The sequence below is a fragment of the Marmota monax genome, unplaced genomic scaffold (assembly GCF_021218885.2).
Source record: "Marmota monax isolate L192 unplaced genomic scaffold, Marmota_monax_Labrador192_F-V1.1 WCK01_AAM20220418_F8-fsc00186, whole genome shotgun sequence".
NCBI lineage: Eukaryota > Metazoa > Chordata > Mammalia > Rodentia > Sciuridae > Marmota > Marmota monax.
In genome coordinates, this window is record NW_026694725.1 from 1,669,571 (window position 1) to 1,686,156 (window position 16,586).

At 45.1% G+C, this 16,586-nt stretch overlaps 1 protein-coding gene and 1 long non-coding RNA gene across 5 annotated transcripts in view; one reads left to right on the plus strand and one right to left on the minus strand.

The window, feature by feature from the left end:
* Positions 1–16,586, minus strand: part of Scnn1a (sodium channel epithelial 1 subunit alpha) — a 26,867-nt gene continuing 10,281 nt past the window's right edge. For all 4 annotated transcript variants that reach the window (XM_046424170.2, XM_046424171.2, XM_046424168.2 and 1 more), the window contains 11 exons: positions 14,239–14,509; positions 13,128–13,318; positions 7,789–7,892; positions 7,271–7,434; positions 6,725–6,823; positions 6,442–6,559; positions 2,487–2,565; positions 2,300–2,357; positions 2,080–2,135; positions 1,858–1,933; positions 1–1,395 (listed from right to left, as the gene is read on the minus strand). In XM_046424170.2, the coding sequence (XP_046280126.1) occupies positions 1,015–1,395; positions 1,858–1,933; positions 2,080–2,135; positions 2,300–2,357; positions 2,487–2,565; positions 6,442–6,559; positions 6,725–6,823; positions 7,271–7,434; positions 7,789–7,892; positions 13,128–13,318; positions 14,239–14,509 (1,597 nt within the window). In that variant the 3' untranslated portion in view covers positions 1–1,014. The remainder of the gene's footprint in view (positions 1,396–1,857; positions 1,934–2,079; positions 2,136–2,299; positions 2,358–2,486; positions 2,566–6,441; positions 6,560–6,724; positions 6,824–7,270; positions 7,435–7,788; positions 7,893–13,127; positions 13,319–14,238; positions 14,510–16,586) is intronic.
* LOC124079010 (uncharacterized) overlaps positions 13,501–16,586 on the plus strand; it is a 15,174-nt gene continuing 12,088 nt past the window's right edge. Inside the window, exon 1 of the long non-coding RNA XR_006847119.2 lies at positions 13,501–13,619. This is a non-coding gene — a long non-coding RNA (uncharacterized LOC124079010). The remainder of the gene's footprint in view (positions 13,620–16,586) is intronic.

Below are 16,586 nucleotides of genomic sequence, written 5' to 3' on the forward strand. Positions count from 1 at the left end.
TTTATGCAACAAACATTTATTGAGAACCTGTCTACTTGCTCCAAGTGGGACACTGGGCTAGACCTGGAGAATATAGAAATGACCACAAGGAGCTCACAGTCTAGTCAGGGAGGCAGACACACATGAACACAAACGTTTAATGCAACATCAGCAGTCCAGAAGATGTTATAGTGGGCCATGGGAGTCCAAAGGAGAGTGGGTGATCAATTCTGGGGAAGACAAGATGGAGCAGAAGCCTTCAAGGAAGTAATGGTATTTGAAAGGGTTCTAAAGGATGCATAGTCCTCCAGATGGTGAGGCAAGTGTTCAGGCTGAGGAAATAGCTTGAGCAGTCGTGCAGGGGAATGAAGGACACAGGGCAGAGGCACTGGGGCATCTCCGCAGGGGTGTGAAGTATGAGACTAGAAGCGTCTTGGGAATGACTGGGAATGACCAAACCTTTCTACACTGGTCTGCTCAAGCTCCTGCCCTGAAGTCAGTGAAGGGGAATTGCCCAAGAGCTAACAAAGGGGGCTTTCGGGTGGGGTTTCCCACCCAAGTTCAAGAAAAGGAGCAGACATCTGTATCACTGGATGGCAGTGTGGCCAGGCCAGCCTGGGGCTGGCTTTGGTCACTGTGGGTAGGAAACCTAGATATGCCTTTGTATGTCCTTGTTTGTGTTTTGTTCTGGTTGTTGGTCGTTTCCTAGGAAAGTTCCTTGGCAAAACTCCAAGTTTAGCTTGGCTGATCCAAGGGAAAAGGAGACTTGTTTGCACTTGTGTGGAAATCAGAGTGTTCAAGGGCAGGACCGAGGTTGCAGGGCAGGACCAAAGCAGTTCTGGGTGGCTTCATTGGCCACTGTTCTCTGGGCAACTTCCTGGACCCCTTACCCATCCTGCTTCCCTCCCCCACACCAAAGGCAGTGAGAAGCTTTGAGAGGAAGCCCCAAACATCTTTTAACCTTGCCAAGGCTGGGCCCCTGCCACAGGGGAGCGCAGGCCTTGGTGGGAGAAACACTGTAGGCTAAGTTCCCTATCAGAGCTCTCCCAGGGCACAGGCAGAGGAGCTGGCCCCTGCTGAGCTCAAGGGAGATGGACAGGGACCTAGGGTGGCATAAGCAGGTGGAGGGGCTGTCAAGGCCGAGGAGGGAGTAGGGCCTGGTTGAGGCAAGGATGGGGATGTAGGGTGAGGACAGAAGCGGGAGGGAAGGGAGGAAGGTGGAGTGGAGGCCACCTCCCTTGCACTCCTGGCCCCTCGTCCTGGAGACCAATATCGGCTTCGGAACCTCCGCAGCAGCATGAGGAATGTGATGACCAGGAGGTCAAAGATGAGCTCAGCCATCTCCACCACAGACAGCACTGAGGAGCCAAACCACAGGCTCCACTGGCTGCCCAGGTTGGACAGGAGGGTGACCATCTGTGAGGGGAGAGAGGTACACTGACCATGGGGCAGAGGGTGGGCTCAGACAGAGAAGCCCCCTCCTCACTTACTTTGAATTCACAATCCCCTTCCTGCCTGAGGACCCCAACTATCCCCTCAGACCTTCCATGCCCCCCTGCTGCTGCTCTTCCCCCTTAGGAACACATAGCTCCTGACTGGTATCACCCAGGAAAACTGGTAATGAGGCCAGTGGCAACTGGGGTGTGTCTCAAGGGCCTGCTCCCCATCATCTGACATACATGTACCTTCCACCAGCTCAAACCTCAAACCCCAACTCTAGCTCCCCTCCTTCCAACCCTCTCAACCTCACCCTTGACCCCACACCCATTTTCCTTGGTCCCCTACATTCAAGGCTGAAACTCTCTGGCCCCCACAGAAGGAAAACCACCCTGCCAAGACCCCCCAAGAGAATTACAGGGTCTGTGAGGCAGGCCATACCGTGACAGAGGGAGATTCAGAATTGGTCTTGTAGTTCAGCTCCTTGAAGAAGACGTTGAGTTTAGCAACTCCACTTCTTTGGAGTGGGAGAGAGGTGGGAAGAAATATTAGAGGATTAACTTCTTGAACCCTCTTCTAAACAACTGAATCAATTCCTCTTCCCATATCTGGTTTCCCTCCCAGGGATTCCTATCCTATAGCTAAGACCAGGGCAGGACTCACCTCCTGTTGTTGATGGGGTAATTGTTCTGTAGGGACAGCATCTGGAAAATCCAGTCCTGGGAAAGAACAGTAGTGTCATGGAATTCATCCCTGTATTCCTCAGGTGCAGAGGAATGGGATCAGGTCAAGCACACCAACACCCAGAGAAGGTCACAGAGTTACCCTTGCATGAGCACAGGCATGTGTGCAAGTCCCCCAATCTCTCCCTTCCCCACTTTACCTGGGATTTCACTGAGGGCCATCGTGAGTAACCAGCAGACAGCTTGTAATTGGTCACACTGAAGATGGAGAAAGGTGCTTAGTGATGGAGTAGGGCTCTCCCACTCCAAAGCTAGCTGGTTACCTTGTATCCTACCCAGCCAAGCAGCCTGCTGCCCAACCTGTGCCTGAGGGCAGGGGACACTCACCTGCATGGCTTCCGGCACTTGGTGAAACAGCCCAGGCTGTCTGTAGAGAAGGCTCCCAGGAGCTTATAGTAGCAGTAGCCTATGGGTACAGCGAAGTGCCTGTTTCCTGAGGGCACCTTGACCTTCTCCACCCCACACCCAAGAGTTCTCCCCTCAGAACTGGGCAGCCAATTTACAAGAGTTTTTTGCAACATTACAATGATGCCTATGAGTAGCAGCAACAATAAATGTTTATGAGCTGGGTGTAGTGCCACATGCCTGTACTCCCAGTGGCTCGGGAAGCTGAGGCAGGAGGATCACAAATGCAAAGCCAGCCTCAGCAAAAGCAAGGCACTAAGCAACTCAGCAAGACCCTGTGTCTAAATAAAATACAAAATAGGGCTGAGGATGTGGCTCAGCGGTTGAGTGCCCCTGAGTTCAATTCTAACAAACTAAGTCGGGGCAAAATATAAAAGTGTGTTCAATATGGACAGAAATCTAAAAGTCACAAAGAAAAATAGGAACAATTGTTTAAGAATAATGGTGTGAAGCCACAAAAAGATATTACTCTATAGCCACTAGGATGGTTACTATTTAAAAAAATAAAATAAAAAAGGAAAAGACAAGGACAAGTACTGGTAAGGATGTAGAGAAATTGGAAATCTCATTTACTTCTTCTGGGAATATAAAATTGTGCAGCCATCTTGGAAAAGAGTGATAGCTTCCCAAAAAGATTAAACAGTTACCACAGAATCTAAGCAATCTCCTAGATATATACCTAAGAGAATTGAAAATGCACATCCACACACATTGTACACAAATGTTCATAGCAACACTATTCACAAAACCAAAAAGTAAAAATAACCTAGATTTCCATCAACAGATAAGAAAATAAACAAAATGTAGTATACCCACACTCTGGAATATCAGTCATAAAAAAGAATGGAAGTGCTGATATGTGCTAAAACATAGACAGATCTTGAAAATGTTATGATTAAGTGAAAAAAGTCACTCACAAAGACCATGTGTTGTTATAAGTTTCCATCTATATGAAGTGTCCAAAGCAGGCAAATGTATAGAGACAAAAAGATTAGTGTTGTCCAGGGACTGACAATGAAGGGTAAGAAATTTGAGGACTGCTACCTAGTATAAAAAGTTTCTTTTGGGAGTGATGAAAAGATTATAAAATTGATAGTGGTGATGTTTCACAACCCTGAGACTACCAAAAACCTAAAACTTGTACTAAAATAAAAACATATACTTTATTTATTTATTTTGGTGCCAAGGATTGAACCCAGGGGCACTTAACCACTGAGCCACATCCCCAACCCTTTTTAATATTTTATTTAGAGACAGGGTCTTGCTAAATTGCTTAGGGCCTCACTAAGTTGCTGGGGCTGACTTTGAATTCACAATCCTCCTGTCTCAGCCTCCTGAGTTACAAGGATTATAGGCTGTGCCACTGCAAAACCATAAACTTTATTATGTTTTTTGGGGAGGGGTACCAGGGATTACACTCAGGGGGACTCAACCACCGATCCACATCCCCAGCCGTATTTCATATTTTATTTAGAGACACTGAGTTGCTAGGCTGGCTTTGAACTTGAGATCCTCCCATCTCGGCCTCCCTTGCCGCTGGGATTACAGGCATGTGCCACCGTGCCTGACGAAAACCCTATACTTTAAATGAGTGAATTGCATGAGATATGAATTACCTCAATAAAGCAATTACCACAAGAAGAGCAGGAGGAAGAGGAAAACAAGAAGAAGGAGGAGGAGCAGAAAGAGGAGAAAAGGACTATGGATTCCTCTACCAGCATTTGCCAAGTTCTAAGTAAGGTTATTTTGTCATCATTGCTACTTTTAGTCACTTAATTCAAAATCCTTCATCTCTGACCCAAATCACCAGAGCTGGAATCTTACATTAGGAAGAATGAGAAGCAACTGGGCCTTTTTCTCTGGGGACTAAGTCTTAGGAAACACATCAAACTGTTTTTAGCCTTAGTTCCTCTCCCTCATCCTCACAACTTCTCAGCAATCAATATTGTTATTTTTTGCTCAAAGATCCTCAAAATTACAGCACTAATCCCACTGCTTTTTATATCCTGGGAGGCTCATGCCTTCCCTCTGGGCCTTCGTTTGCCTATCTGAAAACAGAGGTGACATCAGATAGCCTCTGAGTTTCCCTCAGGTTATGATGTGCTCCCATCTTCCCAAGGTCCCAGCCACACCTGGAAGGAACTGTCACGGGAAGAGAATGATAGAGAAGACACAGGCAAGAAAAGAGGCAGAAGCCAGGCATGGTGGCACATGCCGGTCATCTCAGTTACGTCGGGGGCTGAGGCAGGAGGATCACAAATTCGAAGCCAGCCTAAGCAACTTAGTGAGGCCCTGTCGCAAAAAATTTAAAAATGGCTGGAAATTTAGGTCAGCAGTAGAGCACCCCTGGGTTCAATCCCTAATATTGGAAAAAAAGGAAAGGTGGGGAGGGAGAAGGTGGGGAGAAAAGAGAAGAGGGCTGAAAAATCACCACTGACAGAATGGAGGCAGGGCTGGACTCTAAATTCTGGGTGAGATGATCAGCTCCTGGCATGGCCTCTGTGCCTGTTGTGCCTGTTACCATGTCCCTCAGCCTACCTCCTTGCCCATAAAGCCCTGGGAGGAAGAGGAGGGTGGAACAGGATAGCTGTGCCAGATGAAAGCCTGTGTAGCAGGAACACAGAAACATGACCCCTCAGAGCATCTATGGGGTGTGTGCATATTTTTTTTTAATATATTCTGGGGATTGAACCCAGGGGTGCTTTATTACTGAGCCACATCCCCAGCCATTTTTATTTTTTACTTTGAGACAGGTCTCACTAAGTTGCTGAGGCAGGCCTTCAACTTGCAATCCTCCTGCCTCAGCCTCCCAAGTCGCTGGGATAACAGGTGTGCACCACAGCACCCAGTTGCCATGGTTTCTTGCTGGGTTTGTCTTTCTCATCTTCCTAACACACAGTTTCCCTGCTGAACAGTTCAGCAGTAATGGAGATGAGAAGAATTTGTCAACTCCTAAACCAGGATAAGGAGGAAAGGCCAGGAGTAGCCAAACTTGTTTTATTGTGCCCTCCTCCAGGTTAAATATATATATATATATATATACACACACACACACATACACATACATACACACATCTAAAATAAGCAAGTCCGAGATACAAATTACATAGCTGAACTACTGGATGGATATAGTATATACATTCTAAAATGTATGTATAATGGAAAATGTGAAGAAATGAGACAGACACATATGACTTCTAACATTTTCTTCCTGGGCCCCAGAGTTGTCCTGTGCCCCACCCAGCTCCCCTGGAGCCAGTCCTGCTCAGCACCCTGTGAATGCCATGCTCCACAGGTACGAGATGAAGCTGCAGCAGGAAAGCGGGGAAGGAGTTGAGGGACATGCGCTCTTTCTTCCTTCTGCTGCAGGTTATTTTTAAATGGGGGCAATTCCTTAACAAATACACAAAAGCAGAGACAGAGAGCCAACAGGGAGGAACAGAAATAAAGGAAATAGAGGGGTTGGAGGGGAAGGGAGGGGGCATGGGGTAATTAATGGTGGTTGAATGTGATGATCATTATTATCCAAAGTACAGGTATGGAGACATGAATTGGTGTGAGTATACTTTGTATACAACCAGAGATAAGAAAAAGTGTGGTGTATATGTGTAATAAGAATTGTAATGCATTCTGCTGTCATACATAAATAAAAAATAAATAAAATAGAATAAATCATGTTGAAAAAAGAAATAAAGGAAATATACAGAGAATGGGAGGAAAACAGAGGCAGAGAGTAAGGGCTGAGAGAGGGAGAGGGAGAACTCCTTAGGGTGGTGGGAGCCAGAGTCATGCCTTAGACAGAAGGTACTGGAGGAGAGAGCTCGGGGAAGCCCTAGGGTAGAGGGGTGAGGCAGCCCAGGGGCTCCCAGGCTCTCACCCCAGGCGCTGTACTTCCTGTAGTCGCAGTACTCCACATCCTTAGGCTTTGGGTAGAAGATGTAGGCGCAGCCACACTCCTTGATCATGCTCTCCTGGAAGCAGGAGTGGATGCACACCTAGAGGAGAGATGAGAAGGAATGAGAAGGCATTGCACTGGACCTCCATCACTCTTCCCGCAGCCTTCATCCCAAAGTCCCCCTCTTTCACCACCCCACAACTCTGACTGACCACCCGGGGCAGGCCTAGGAAACAGCTTGCCACAGAAAGAGTCTGGGCCTTACCTGCTGCGAGTACTTAGAAGGGTAAAGGTTCTTGACAGGGACATCACTGCCATTCTCAGTGCAGTCACCATAGTTGCCTCCAAGCCTATCCAGGGCTTCCTAGGAACCCAGGCACATCAAGAGGTCAGAGCAAGAGGCCCAGGCTTGTGCCAGGATTCTGTCTTTCCTCAGTTTCAGGTCATATCTCACATCTTGCCAGCTCCTCCTATTTGCCTCCCAATCTCAACATGCTCCGCAATCCCCAGGTCCCATCCCTCTACGACCTGATTCAAGGGCACTGGGCCCAGAGCATCCCCTGAGATCCCAAGCATGCCCTGAACCCCCTTTCAGCACTTCTCACCCAAACTCCACTCCCTAGGATCCACTGCCCATGCCCTCTCAGCCATTCCCTTCCCCCCTGATTCCTACACCTGAAGATCACCCCATGCTCAAGGCCCACCCTATATGATCTTCCATAGTCCCTGGCTGTCCTGTCTACCTCCCCTGTCCTGCCGGCCTCTCTCCAATCTGGGACTCTCTTCCCAAGCTACCAGTTAGCATTCTTGCCTTCCTCATGCTGATGGAGGTCTCCACACCAGGCCGCAGGTTAAAGCCACCATCATCCATAAAAGCCGGCTCATCCTGCCCATGCACCATTACCCTGGCTCCAGTCACCGTGGACAGTAGGGGGATGAAGTCTTTCTGCTCTGTGCGCAATGTCAGGGACAGACCTGGGGGATGCAGCAGGAACAGAGTTGCGGGATAGGTCTTAGAGAAGAGTCAGGGGATGGAAACCCACCCTCCTACCTTTCCTAGTCACTAATCTCTAAGGACAGCACATCCAGTTAGACCTGCAAGTGGATTTGGCAACCCTGGGGCTGAATTCTGGGGGCAGGCAAGAAAGGACTGGGACAGGATTCCTCTCATGCCTGGAATGGACTATACAATGCACTTGGGGGAGAAAGAGAAGAGAAGATTCCTTCCAGGATAGAGACCCAGAAGTCACATGGCATCTCTAGGATGTGGGCCCAAGGTGAGAAGGGCTGGGGCAGAGGTGGGGCATCCAGATCCTGGGAGTTTCTCACCATTGTTGATTCCTGGCATGGAAGACATCCAGAGGTTGGAACTGTTCTTGTTGTTGAAAGTATAGCAATTCCCATACATTGGGTGGTGGAAGTGAGAGTAATTCCTTAGCAGGAGAGAGAGTAGGGTTAGAGGGGTATGTATAGGAAGCAGGAGAACAGGAAGAGGCAGAGGAGAATCATTCTTGTAAACACCTATAGGAGTTAAGCCTTTCAGAGCTGTCGGTTTCCAAATCACCCAGTATGCTCCCCCTCTGTCTCCCTGGGGAGCCTCATTCTCACATCATATAAGAGGAAGCTCAGTCTCAGAGAGGTCAAGCAGCTGCCCAAGGTCACATAGACAGTGATGATGGCCCTGGGATTCAGGCCCAGGACAACTACCTGCTAGCTCAGATTTCTCCCACCAAGCCATCTGACCTCACTTGTCTTGACTTATACGCTGCCTTGTGACCTCTCCTGCGTTACTGTTGTGCCTTGTGAAGACTCTTACAGTACCCCTAACTTCTCACGTATCTACTTCTTAGTTCCCCATTTCGCGATCATGAGCTCCTTGAAGTTAGAAGCCACATCTCATTCATCTCTATATCATCTTGGTGTTCCTGGCATATAGGAGATAGTTAACAAATAGTTGCTGGGTGAATGAATGAAAGAATGAATGAAACAGAGATGTGGAGAATGAAATAGAGATGTGGAGGGGAACAGGGTTAAAGGAAAGAGTGAGACATGAGGAACATGGTGCTAAGAAGAGGAAGTTCAGAGCCCAGGGGTAAAATGCGGCCAAGTGTTTTTCCAAGGCCTCCTGTACCAACATGTCTCAGACTGACAGATCCAAAACTAATCTACAATAGATTTGGGAATCCAGAGAAAGCAATCAGAGGCAATGCTGTTGTAGTAACAATATGATCTGACAGCAAATAACAGGTTTCAAAGCCAGGAGGCTGTGTTGGATTGCAGCGAGAGCCCACCTGAAGACAGAGGAAATCTATATTCTACTACCATCTCATCTTAGAGCTGGTGATGGGAGCAGGCGAAGAGGAAGATTAGGCTTTGACCTGTGAGAGGCAGAGGAGAAATGAAGAGAAGCAAGGAGAAGTCTAGTCAGAGGTAAGGAGTGGAGTTCTGCCTGTATGGCCCTGAACAAGTCATTTTTTTCTGAGCTTATTCTCCTTATCTACAAAATGAAGAGATTATAAGAAGATGATCTGGAATATTCCATTGACCTTAAAAGCCAAAGGCACAGAGGTGTGAAATACCAGAACATATTTTAGGATGTGCTAGGAAGTCAGTATTTCCAGAGATGGGTTGGATGCAAAGAGTGAATGAAGAAGAGGCTACAGAAGTGGCCAGTCCTAAAAGGCCGTTGGGCCCTGCCTGCTGGGAGAGGGGACAGACATGATGCTGCAGATATACATCATGGACAGCACACAGCAGATGAAATCAGCAGATGGAATCAGCAATGTGGATGGATCTTAAACCCCCAGAGCTTAGTTTTTAAAGGCAGGGGATTCAATGAGATATATAATGCCGTGTACATAAATTAAATATGAATTTTGCAAAAACACAAAGAATATACATTAAGCATATTAATATAATGGCCTATGAGAAGCCTTATAATGTGATGGTTAAAAGCACAGAGTCCAGAACTGAATCTCTAAGCTTTAGAAAGTATTAGATAGCATGGTGGCACACACCTGTGATCCCAGTAACTCAGGAGGCCAAGGCAGGAGGATTGCAAGTTCAAGGCCAGCCTCTTCAATTTAGCAAGACCCTAAGCAACTTAGTGAGACCCTGTCTTAAAATAAAAAAATAAAGGGCTGGGGAGTGGCTCAGAGGTTAAGCACCTATGGGTTCAATCCCTGGTACCAAAAAAATTAATTAATTAATTTAATTAAATAATAAAAGTATTAAAAGTGAGATGAATTGATGAGGGCCTGGGTTCAATTCCCAATACTACAAAAAAAAGAAGAAAAGAAAAGACATGATACCAAACAAATTACTTAACTTCTGTGAACCTTAGTTTCCTTATCTGTAAAATCAAGATGTTAAAAATATCTACCTTACAGGTGTGATAAATTACACTTAGAACAGTGCTTAGCACTTAGTAAGAGCTGCATTGGTTTACTATGAAGATTACAGGGATTCATTAAGAGGGCTAAAATGAAAAGACAGACAAATGTAGGATATAGAGAATTTGGAGCATTCCTACAGTGCTGTTAGGAACGTAAAATAGTATAGCCATTTGACAAAGTCCGGCAGTTCCTCAAAATATTAAATCTAGAGTTACGATATGACACATCAATTCCACTCCTAGATTTATACCAAGAGAAATGAAAACATGCATCCATACAAAGACATGTACAAGAATGTTCATAGCAGTTTCATGAATGATAGCCAAAAAGTGGGAATACCCAAATGTCTCTCAACTGAAGAATGGATAAAGCTACCTTCTAAATATAATATTATTTGCCCATAAAAAGAAATGAGGTTCAGATACATGCTACAACATAAATGAACTTGAAAACATTACGCTTAAGTGAAAGAAGCCAACTGGTCACAGAAGACTCCATATTGCATGCTTCCCTTTATGTGAAATGTCAACAACAGGCAATTCATAGAAACAGAAAGCAGATCGGTGGTTTGCAGGGCTTGGAGGAGGGGAGTGAGTGGGGAACTGCTGATAAGCAGTGGGTTTCTTTTTGGGGTGAGGACAATGTTCTAAAATTAGATAACAGTGATAGTTGCACAACTCTGAACATACTAAAAGCCACTAAGTTGGACATGTTACTAGGAAGAATTTATGGCACATATGCCATGTCTTCAAATACTATTAAAGAAAAATTTAAGGCTACAGATGTATCTCAGCAGTTTATCACTCACCTAGCATGTGTGACGCCCTGAATTCCATCTCTAGAACCACACATGCAAAAAAAGAAAAAGAAAAGAAAAGATAATATGTGAAGGAAGGTTTTGTAGATGGGACAGGAGAGGGATAAGAAGGCCACACTAAGGCTGGGGTTGTAGCTCAGTGGCAGAGCACTTCCCTAGCACGTGTGAGGCCTTGGGTTCGAGCTTCAGCAACACATAAAGATGAATAAAGAAGGGTATTGTATCCATCTACAACTACAAAAAAAATATTTAGGGGGCTGGGGATATAGCTCAGTAGGTAGAGTGCTTGCCTTGCATGCACAAGGCCCTGGGTTCAATCCCCAGCACCAAAAAAAAAAAAAAAAATATATATATATATATATATATATATATATATATATAGTATACCAAGAGAAATGAAATATATATATTATATATATGTATGTGTGTATATATATATATGTATATATATATATATATATTTATACACATATATATATATTTTTTTTTTTTAGGGAAAAAAATGTGCAACTAACCTATGTTTTAAAAAAAAGAAGGCCACAATAAAGGATTCATGATTCTGAAGACCACAAGAGACCAAAGGATTTTAAACAGGACAAACTGGAATAGTTAAGTATAGTGAAATGCAAAAGTTCCTGCTATGGTTCAAACTCTCCCAGTTCATGTGTTGGAAACTTAATCCCAATGTGTTAGGAAGTTTGGCCTAATAAGTGGTAATTGGGTCGTGAAGACAGAATTCTCATGAATGGATCAAGGTCATCATTGTGGAGGTGGGGAGTGCATTGTTAAAAATCAAGTCTGCCCTTCCTGCTTTCTTTTCACATGAACTCACTTGCCTTTTTTCTCCATGTAATATTATAGAGGCTTTCACCAAGAGCCAGCACCATGCTCTTAGACTTCCCAGCCTCTAGGACTAGAAGAATAAAATTTCTTTTCTTTATAGTTGTTCAGGCTGTGGTATTCTGTTACAGCAACAGAAAACAGACTGAGACACTTCCTTTGGTCACAGAATAAAGGGAGGATTTAGAAGCAGAAAAAACAAATTAGGGGGTAGTTATAATAATCCAGGTAAGAACTGGGAAGAACTGAACTGAGGAAGTCACTTAAATGCCAAAACAAGGATGAACTATGGACTTTCTGTTGATGGGAGGCACAAGCATTGAGCAGGCAAAGGGAGAGGATGGAAATGAAAACTACAGGTGGGAAAGTGACAGTTAGAGAGGCTTGGTGGCAGGTGCCAGTTGACTCGGGCTTAGCTGCCCTACTTCCCAGCTGCTCACTTCTGTCCTCAAACAAACACTAAGACTAGAGACAGGAACCAAGTTGTGTGCTGAACAAAGTATATGTGAGGGGTGAATGGTAGGGGCAGAACCAGGTGACACCTGGCCCTGCTGCCATTCTCCAGCATAGGAGGGAAGGGCCCCCTGTAGAATGGAGATGCTGCCTCAGCACCCTTCCTCAGCCAGGCAGAGACATGGAGATGGCCCCCAAAGCTCAAGGAGCAGAAGCAGGAGGGGAAGGCCGGCGTAGGACGAGGCCAGAGGCAACAGAATGGAACCCCCTCCACTCCCAGCCTTTCCCAGTTCTCAAAGAGACTACAGCAGCCATGACCTCTTTGCAAGGACATCATGACAGGGGTCCCCACATAAAGAATGCTTGAGGGGCAACGGAGTAGGAAGAATCTTCAGCTAATGCCGGCTTCTGACCCAGTTTAAGGACAAGAATATTAAGATCCATCAATCCAGTGGTGTATAAATGTCTTGACAAGTGTTACCTTGTGCACTCTGTGTTATCCTCATCATCTTCACTTGAGTACAAGTGCCAAAAGGGCAACGGCTTTTTTTTTTTTCTCTAATGTGCCTCAAGTGCCTAGAACGGTATCTGGCACATAGTCCAGACAGTTAAAAACAAAACAAAACAAAGCAAAACAAACAAATAAAACAAACAACAACAAAAAAATACACGTTGGATGAATGAATTTCATTTTGTGTACTTTGTTTTGTTTCCATTTTACAAACAAAGGGCTCTGAAGAATGATGTGAAATGCTCAGTCACCCAACCAGGAAGTCACAGAAACAGAGTGGGAACTGGGTTTTAGTCTTTCAATCCACACTATTTCACTACACTTACTACCTCCCAGGTCTGAGTGAACTTTAATGCTAGTGAGAAAGAGTCCTTAGAAAGACGGAGAACCATGCTTCTAGTTCTTGATTTCTCAAAGCCAGACCTTGAGCCCCAATCTTCCCAGGGAATTCAGATGAGGCCACTGCACTCAGATCTAGCAGGGCCTCCGTGTGACCTGTGAGGCAGAGGCATGGTCCTGAGGCCAGTTCTTCCCCTTTACCCACTGTCAGCATTTCCATATTTAATTATCAAGCATTTTCTGGACCCATGGGCCTCAGGATGACCCAAGGGAGGCCCAGAGAAGAACACCCACCCCAGCAGAACCTACTCACGCCTGGTTGCAGGAGGCCTGGTTGAAGCGGCAGGTGAAGATGAAGTTGCCCAATGCCTCCTCCTGCAGAGATGGTGAGGTATCTGGCAGCCTGGACAAAATGTTGATGTAATGGAAGCGGTACCACTCCCTCACCGCATCCACCCCTGATGAGTATGTTTGGTAGAAGCAGTCAGATTTGTTCTGGTTGCACTGGATACAGAGAGCAGAATGTTAGTGGGCCCAAAAGGCCAGCAGCAGGCCAGGGCGGGGTCAAGGATAAGTTGTCTGGAGTTCTGAGGGCTGATGGACAGGGATGAGGAATAAGAATGCAATAATGCAGAAAGGGTGGGAAAAGCAGAAGCCCAGGAGAGTGGGCCAGGGGAAAATGGATTTAAAGGATGGGTGAGCAGGGAAGAGTCACACATGATTACAGTTCATTTATATACTCCCTGCAGGGGGAAGAGCAAGAACTTCTCCCATTTCACTGGGGGGAAGACTGAGGAAACAAAAGGTATGTATTTTGTTTTGTTTTTCAGACAGAGCTGGGCCTAGAAGACATTTCCTCTAATTTTGCCTCTGATTTTATTTATTTATTTATTTATTTATTTGGGGGGCTGGGGATTGAATCCAGTGTCTCATGCATGCTAGGCAAGTGCTCTACCACTCAGCTACACCCACAGCTAATTTTGTATTTTAAAAATACTTTTAAGTCTCCCGTTTTACTGTCTCTAGTTCTCTGTCTTAGGCTAGTAAAGCCCCAGTTTTCCATTAGACTTGGAAGGTCCCAATTGAGCACCACCATTGAGAACCAGAGATTTTGAAAAGTGCATTTTCCACAATAGATTGGACTTCCTGTGGCTTAAACGCTGGAACATAGGCTCCCAGCGAGGAAACTGCACAAACTGGCTCACAGAAAGGTGTAATTTTATTTTTATTTTACATTTTATTTTTCTCTTTTCTTTCCATTCCATTTCATTCTATTTTGTTTCATTTATTTAATTTGCCCGCAATCAGAAGAGCTAATTCTGATTCGTTCATCTGTAGAGGCGGGTCCGAAAGGGGCGGGGTCTGCGGCGTGGGCGGGGCCAGGGTGGGGCGAGTGGACTGGCGGTGCCCTCCAGCTGCCTTACCAGTTGGAAGCCGATCTTCCAGTCTTTCCTGTCCACTTGGGGGTTGTTGTCCCGCATGCTGGAGGTCGCGCCGCGTGCTCTGCGGGCCTTGTGGGGCTGGGGCTGGGGCAGGACCCGCAGGCGCTGCAGTGGGTGCGGCAGAGTGCCCCCGAGATCGCGACGGCCGCGGGGACTGGCCAGGCGCGTGTTGAACTTGTATTTGTACAGGTCAAAGAGCGTCTGCTCAGTGATGTGGTCCAGCTCCTCCAGCTCCGATTTAATTTCATTATACCTGAAAAGGGTTACGGGAAAAGGGTCGAACTGGAGGCGGCCCTACACGAAGGCCCGGCCTCTCTGGGCCTCAGTTTCCTCATCTGTAACATCTGCCACGGGTGAGGGTCGTCCGCGTGAAGCTTGTGGATAGCGCCCTGTTAACAGGGATCTCTCGCGGGGGCGGGGCGGGGGGGAGTGTAGATAGGTGTGTCTGCGGAGGAAGTGGGAGGCACAGCGAACCCCGGTCAAGGGGATATTGATGGACGTCTGTTAGAGCCACAGGCGCGAGGCGCCTGTCGGTGAGGCGTGCTTATCCCACTCCTCCCGGCCTGGAAGGGAACCCGGAACTCATCTGCCTTTTCTCGAGGGTGGTCCTTGGTCCAGACACTCCCTCAGCCCTGTTGCTAGTCCCCTAGGGGAGGGTGACCTTTGGGCCAGTGTGTCTGCCACCAGGCACCTTGTAAATCAAAGATTCTCAACTGCGCTCTTAGAATCTTTCCGAAGAACTCTAAAAATACCAGATGCCACAGCCATTCTTGCCCCTTCCTCCAAAGGCTCAGTTTTATAAATTAAACGTTATTCAGTATAAATCTTCATATTGCTCCTCAATACTGGACCAATTACACCTCAATTAAAAGTCCACATAGCTGGCTTTGGGACTACAATTTACTAAAGCAAGACAGACATCTAGACCTAATAAATGAAGCTGAATGATACGAAACCAATATAGAAAAATTAATTGTATTTCTGCATTCGTCAATGAGACACTGAAAATCGAAACCACAAAAACAATTCCATGTTTAAAAAATAACATCCAGGATTAAGTAACAGATGTGCAAGATCCCTATACAGAAACTGTACTGAAATTCCTGCTAAAAAGAAATCAAAGACCAAAATAAATGGAAAGATACAGATGACCAGGGATCAGAAACTCAAGGTAGCTCTCAAATTCATGTTTAGAGTCAACACTATCACAAGCAAAATTTCAGCATTTTTAAATAAATCAACAGACTGGTTCTAAGATTTATATGTAAATACAAAGGACCTAGAATGGCCAAAACAACTTTAGAAAAGAAAAGCAAGGAATATTTATACTACCTAATATTTACTCTAAAGCCGCAGTAATCACAAGTGTGGGTGGACTTGAGGTCTCAGACCAGTAATCCCAGTGACTCTGGAGGCCAAGGCAGGAAGGCAGATTGCAAATTCAAGGCTAGCCTAGGCAATTTAGCTAGACTTTGTCTCAAAACAAAAAAATAAAAAGGGCTAGAGATGTGGCTCAGTGATAAAGTGCCCCTGGGTTCAATCCCCAGTATCCACTCCCCAAACACACACACACACACAAAGAAGCTCAGAAATAAACTCACACATATAATATGGTCAACTGACCAAAACTCTGAGTGAATTCAGTGGGAAAGAATTTTTAACAAATTAATTAATTGTGCTGAAACAGCAGGATACTGTACAGACAAAATGATTTCTACTTATCCTATATACAAAAATTAAAGATGAATCATATAACAAAATATAAAATTCAGAACCATTAAAATGGAAGATATATTCATGAGCTTCAGGTAGGTAAAATTTTCTTGTAAATTAAAAAACAAACAAACAAATAATTCCTGTAACAATTTTTTGAGGCAGACACATTTATGAACAGATCTTCATTTTTAGATGATCTATCTGGGCTCTGGTCATTATACATTGTTGGTGAGAATGTAAAATGGTACAACCACTTTGGAAAATAATCTGTAAGTTTCTCAAAAGGTTAAACATAGAGTTACCATATAATCTATCAATTCCACTCCTAAGAAAAATAACATAGACCCACACATAAAACTGTGCATAAATGTTTATAGTAGTACTACTTGCTCATAATAGCCAAAAAGTAGAAATAATCCAATATCCATTAGTTGATGAAAGGATAAATAAATGACATATCCACACATTGGAATATTTTTATTCAACAATAAAAAGAAATTAAGTATGGATACATGCTACAACATGGATGAACTGTGAAACTATTACACTAAATGAAAGAAGCTACACACAAAAGACCACATATACTATGGCTGAGTTAACATGAAATGTTCAGA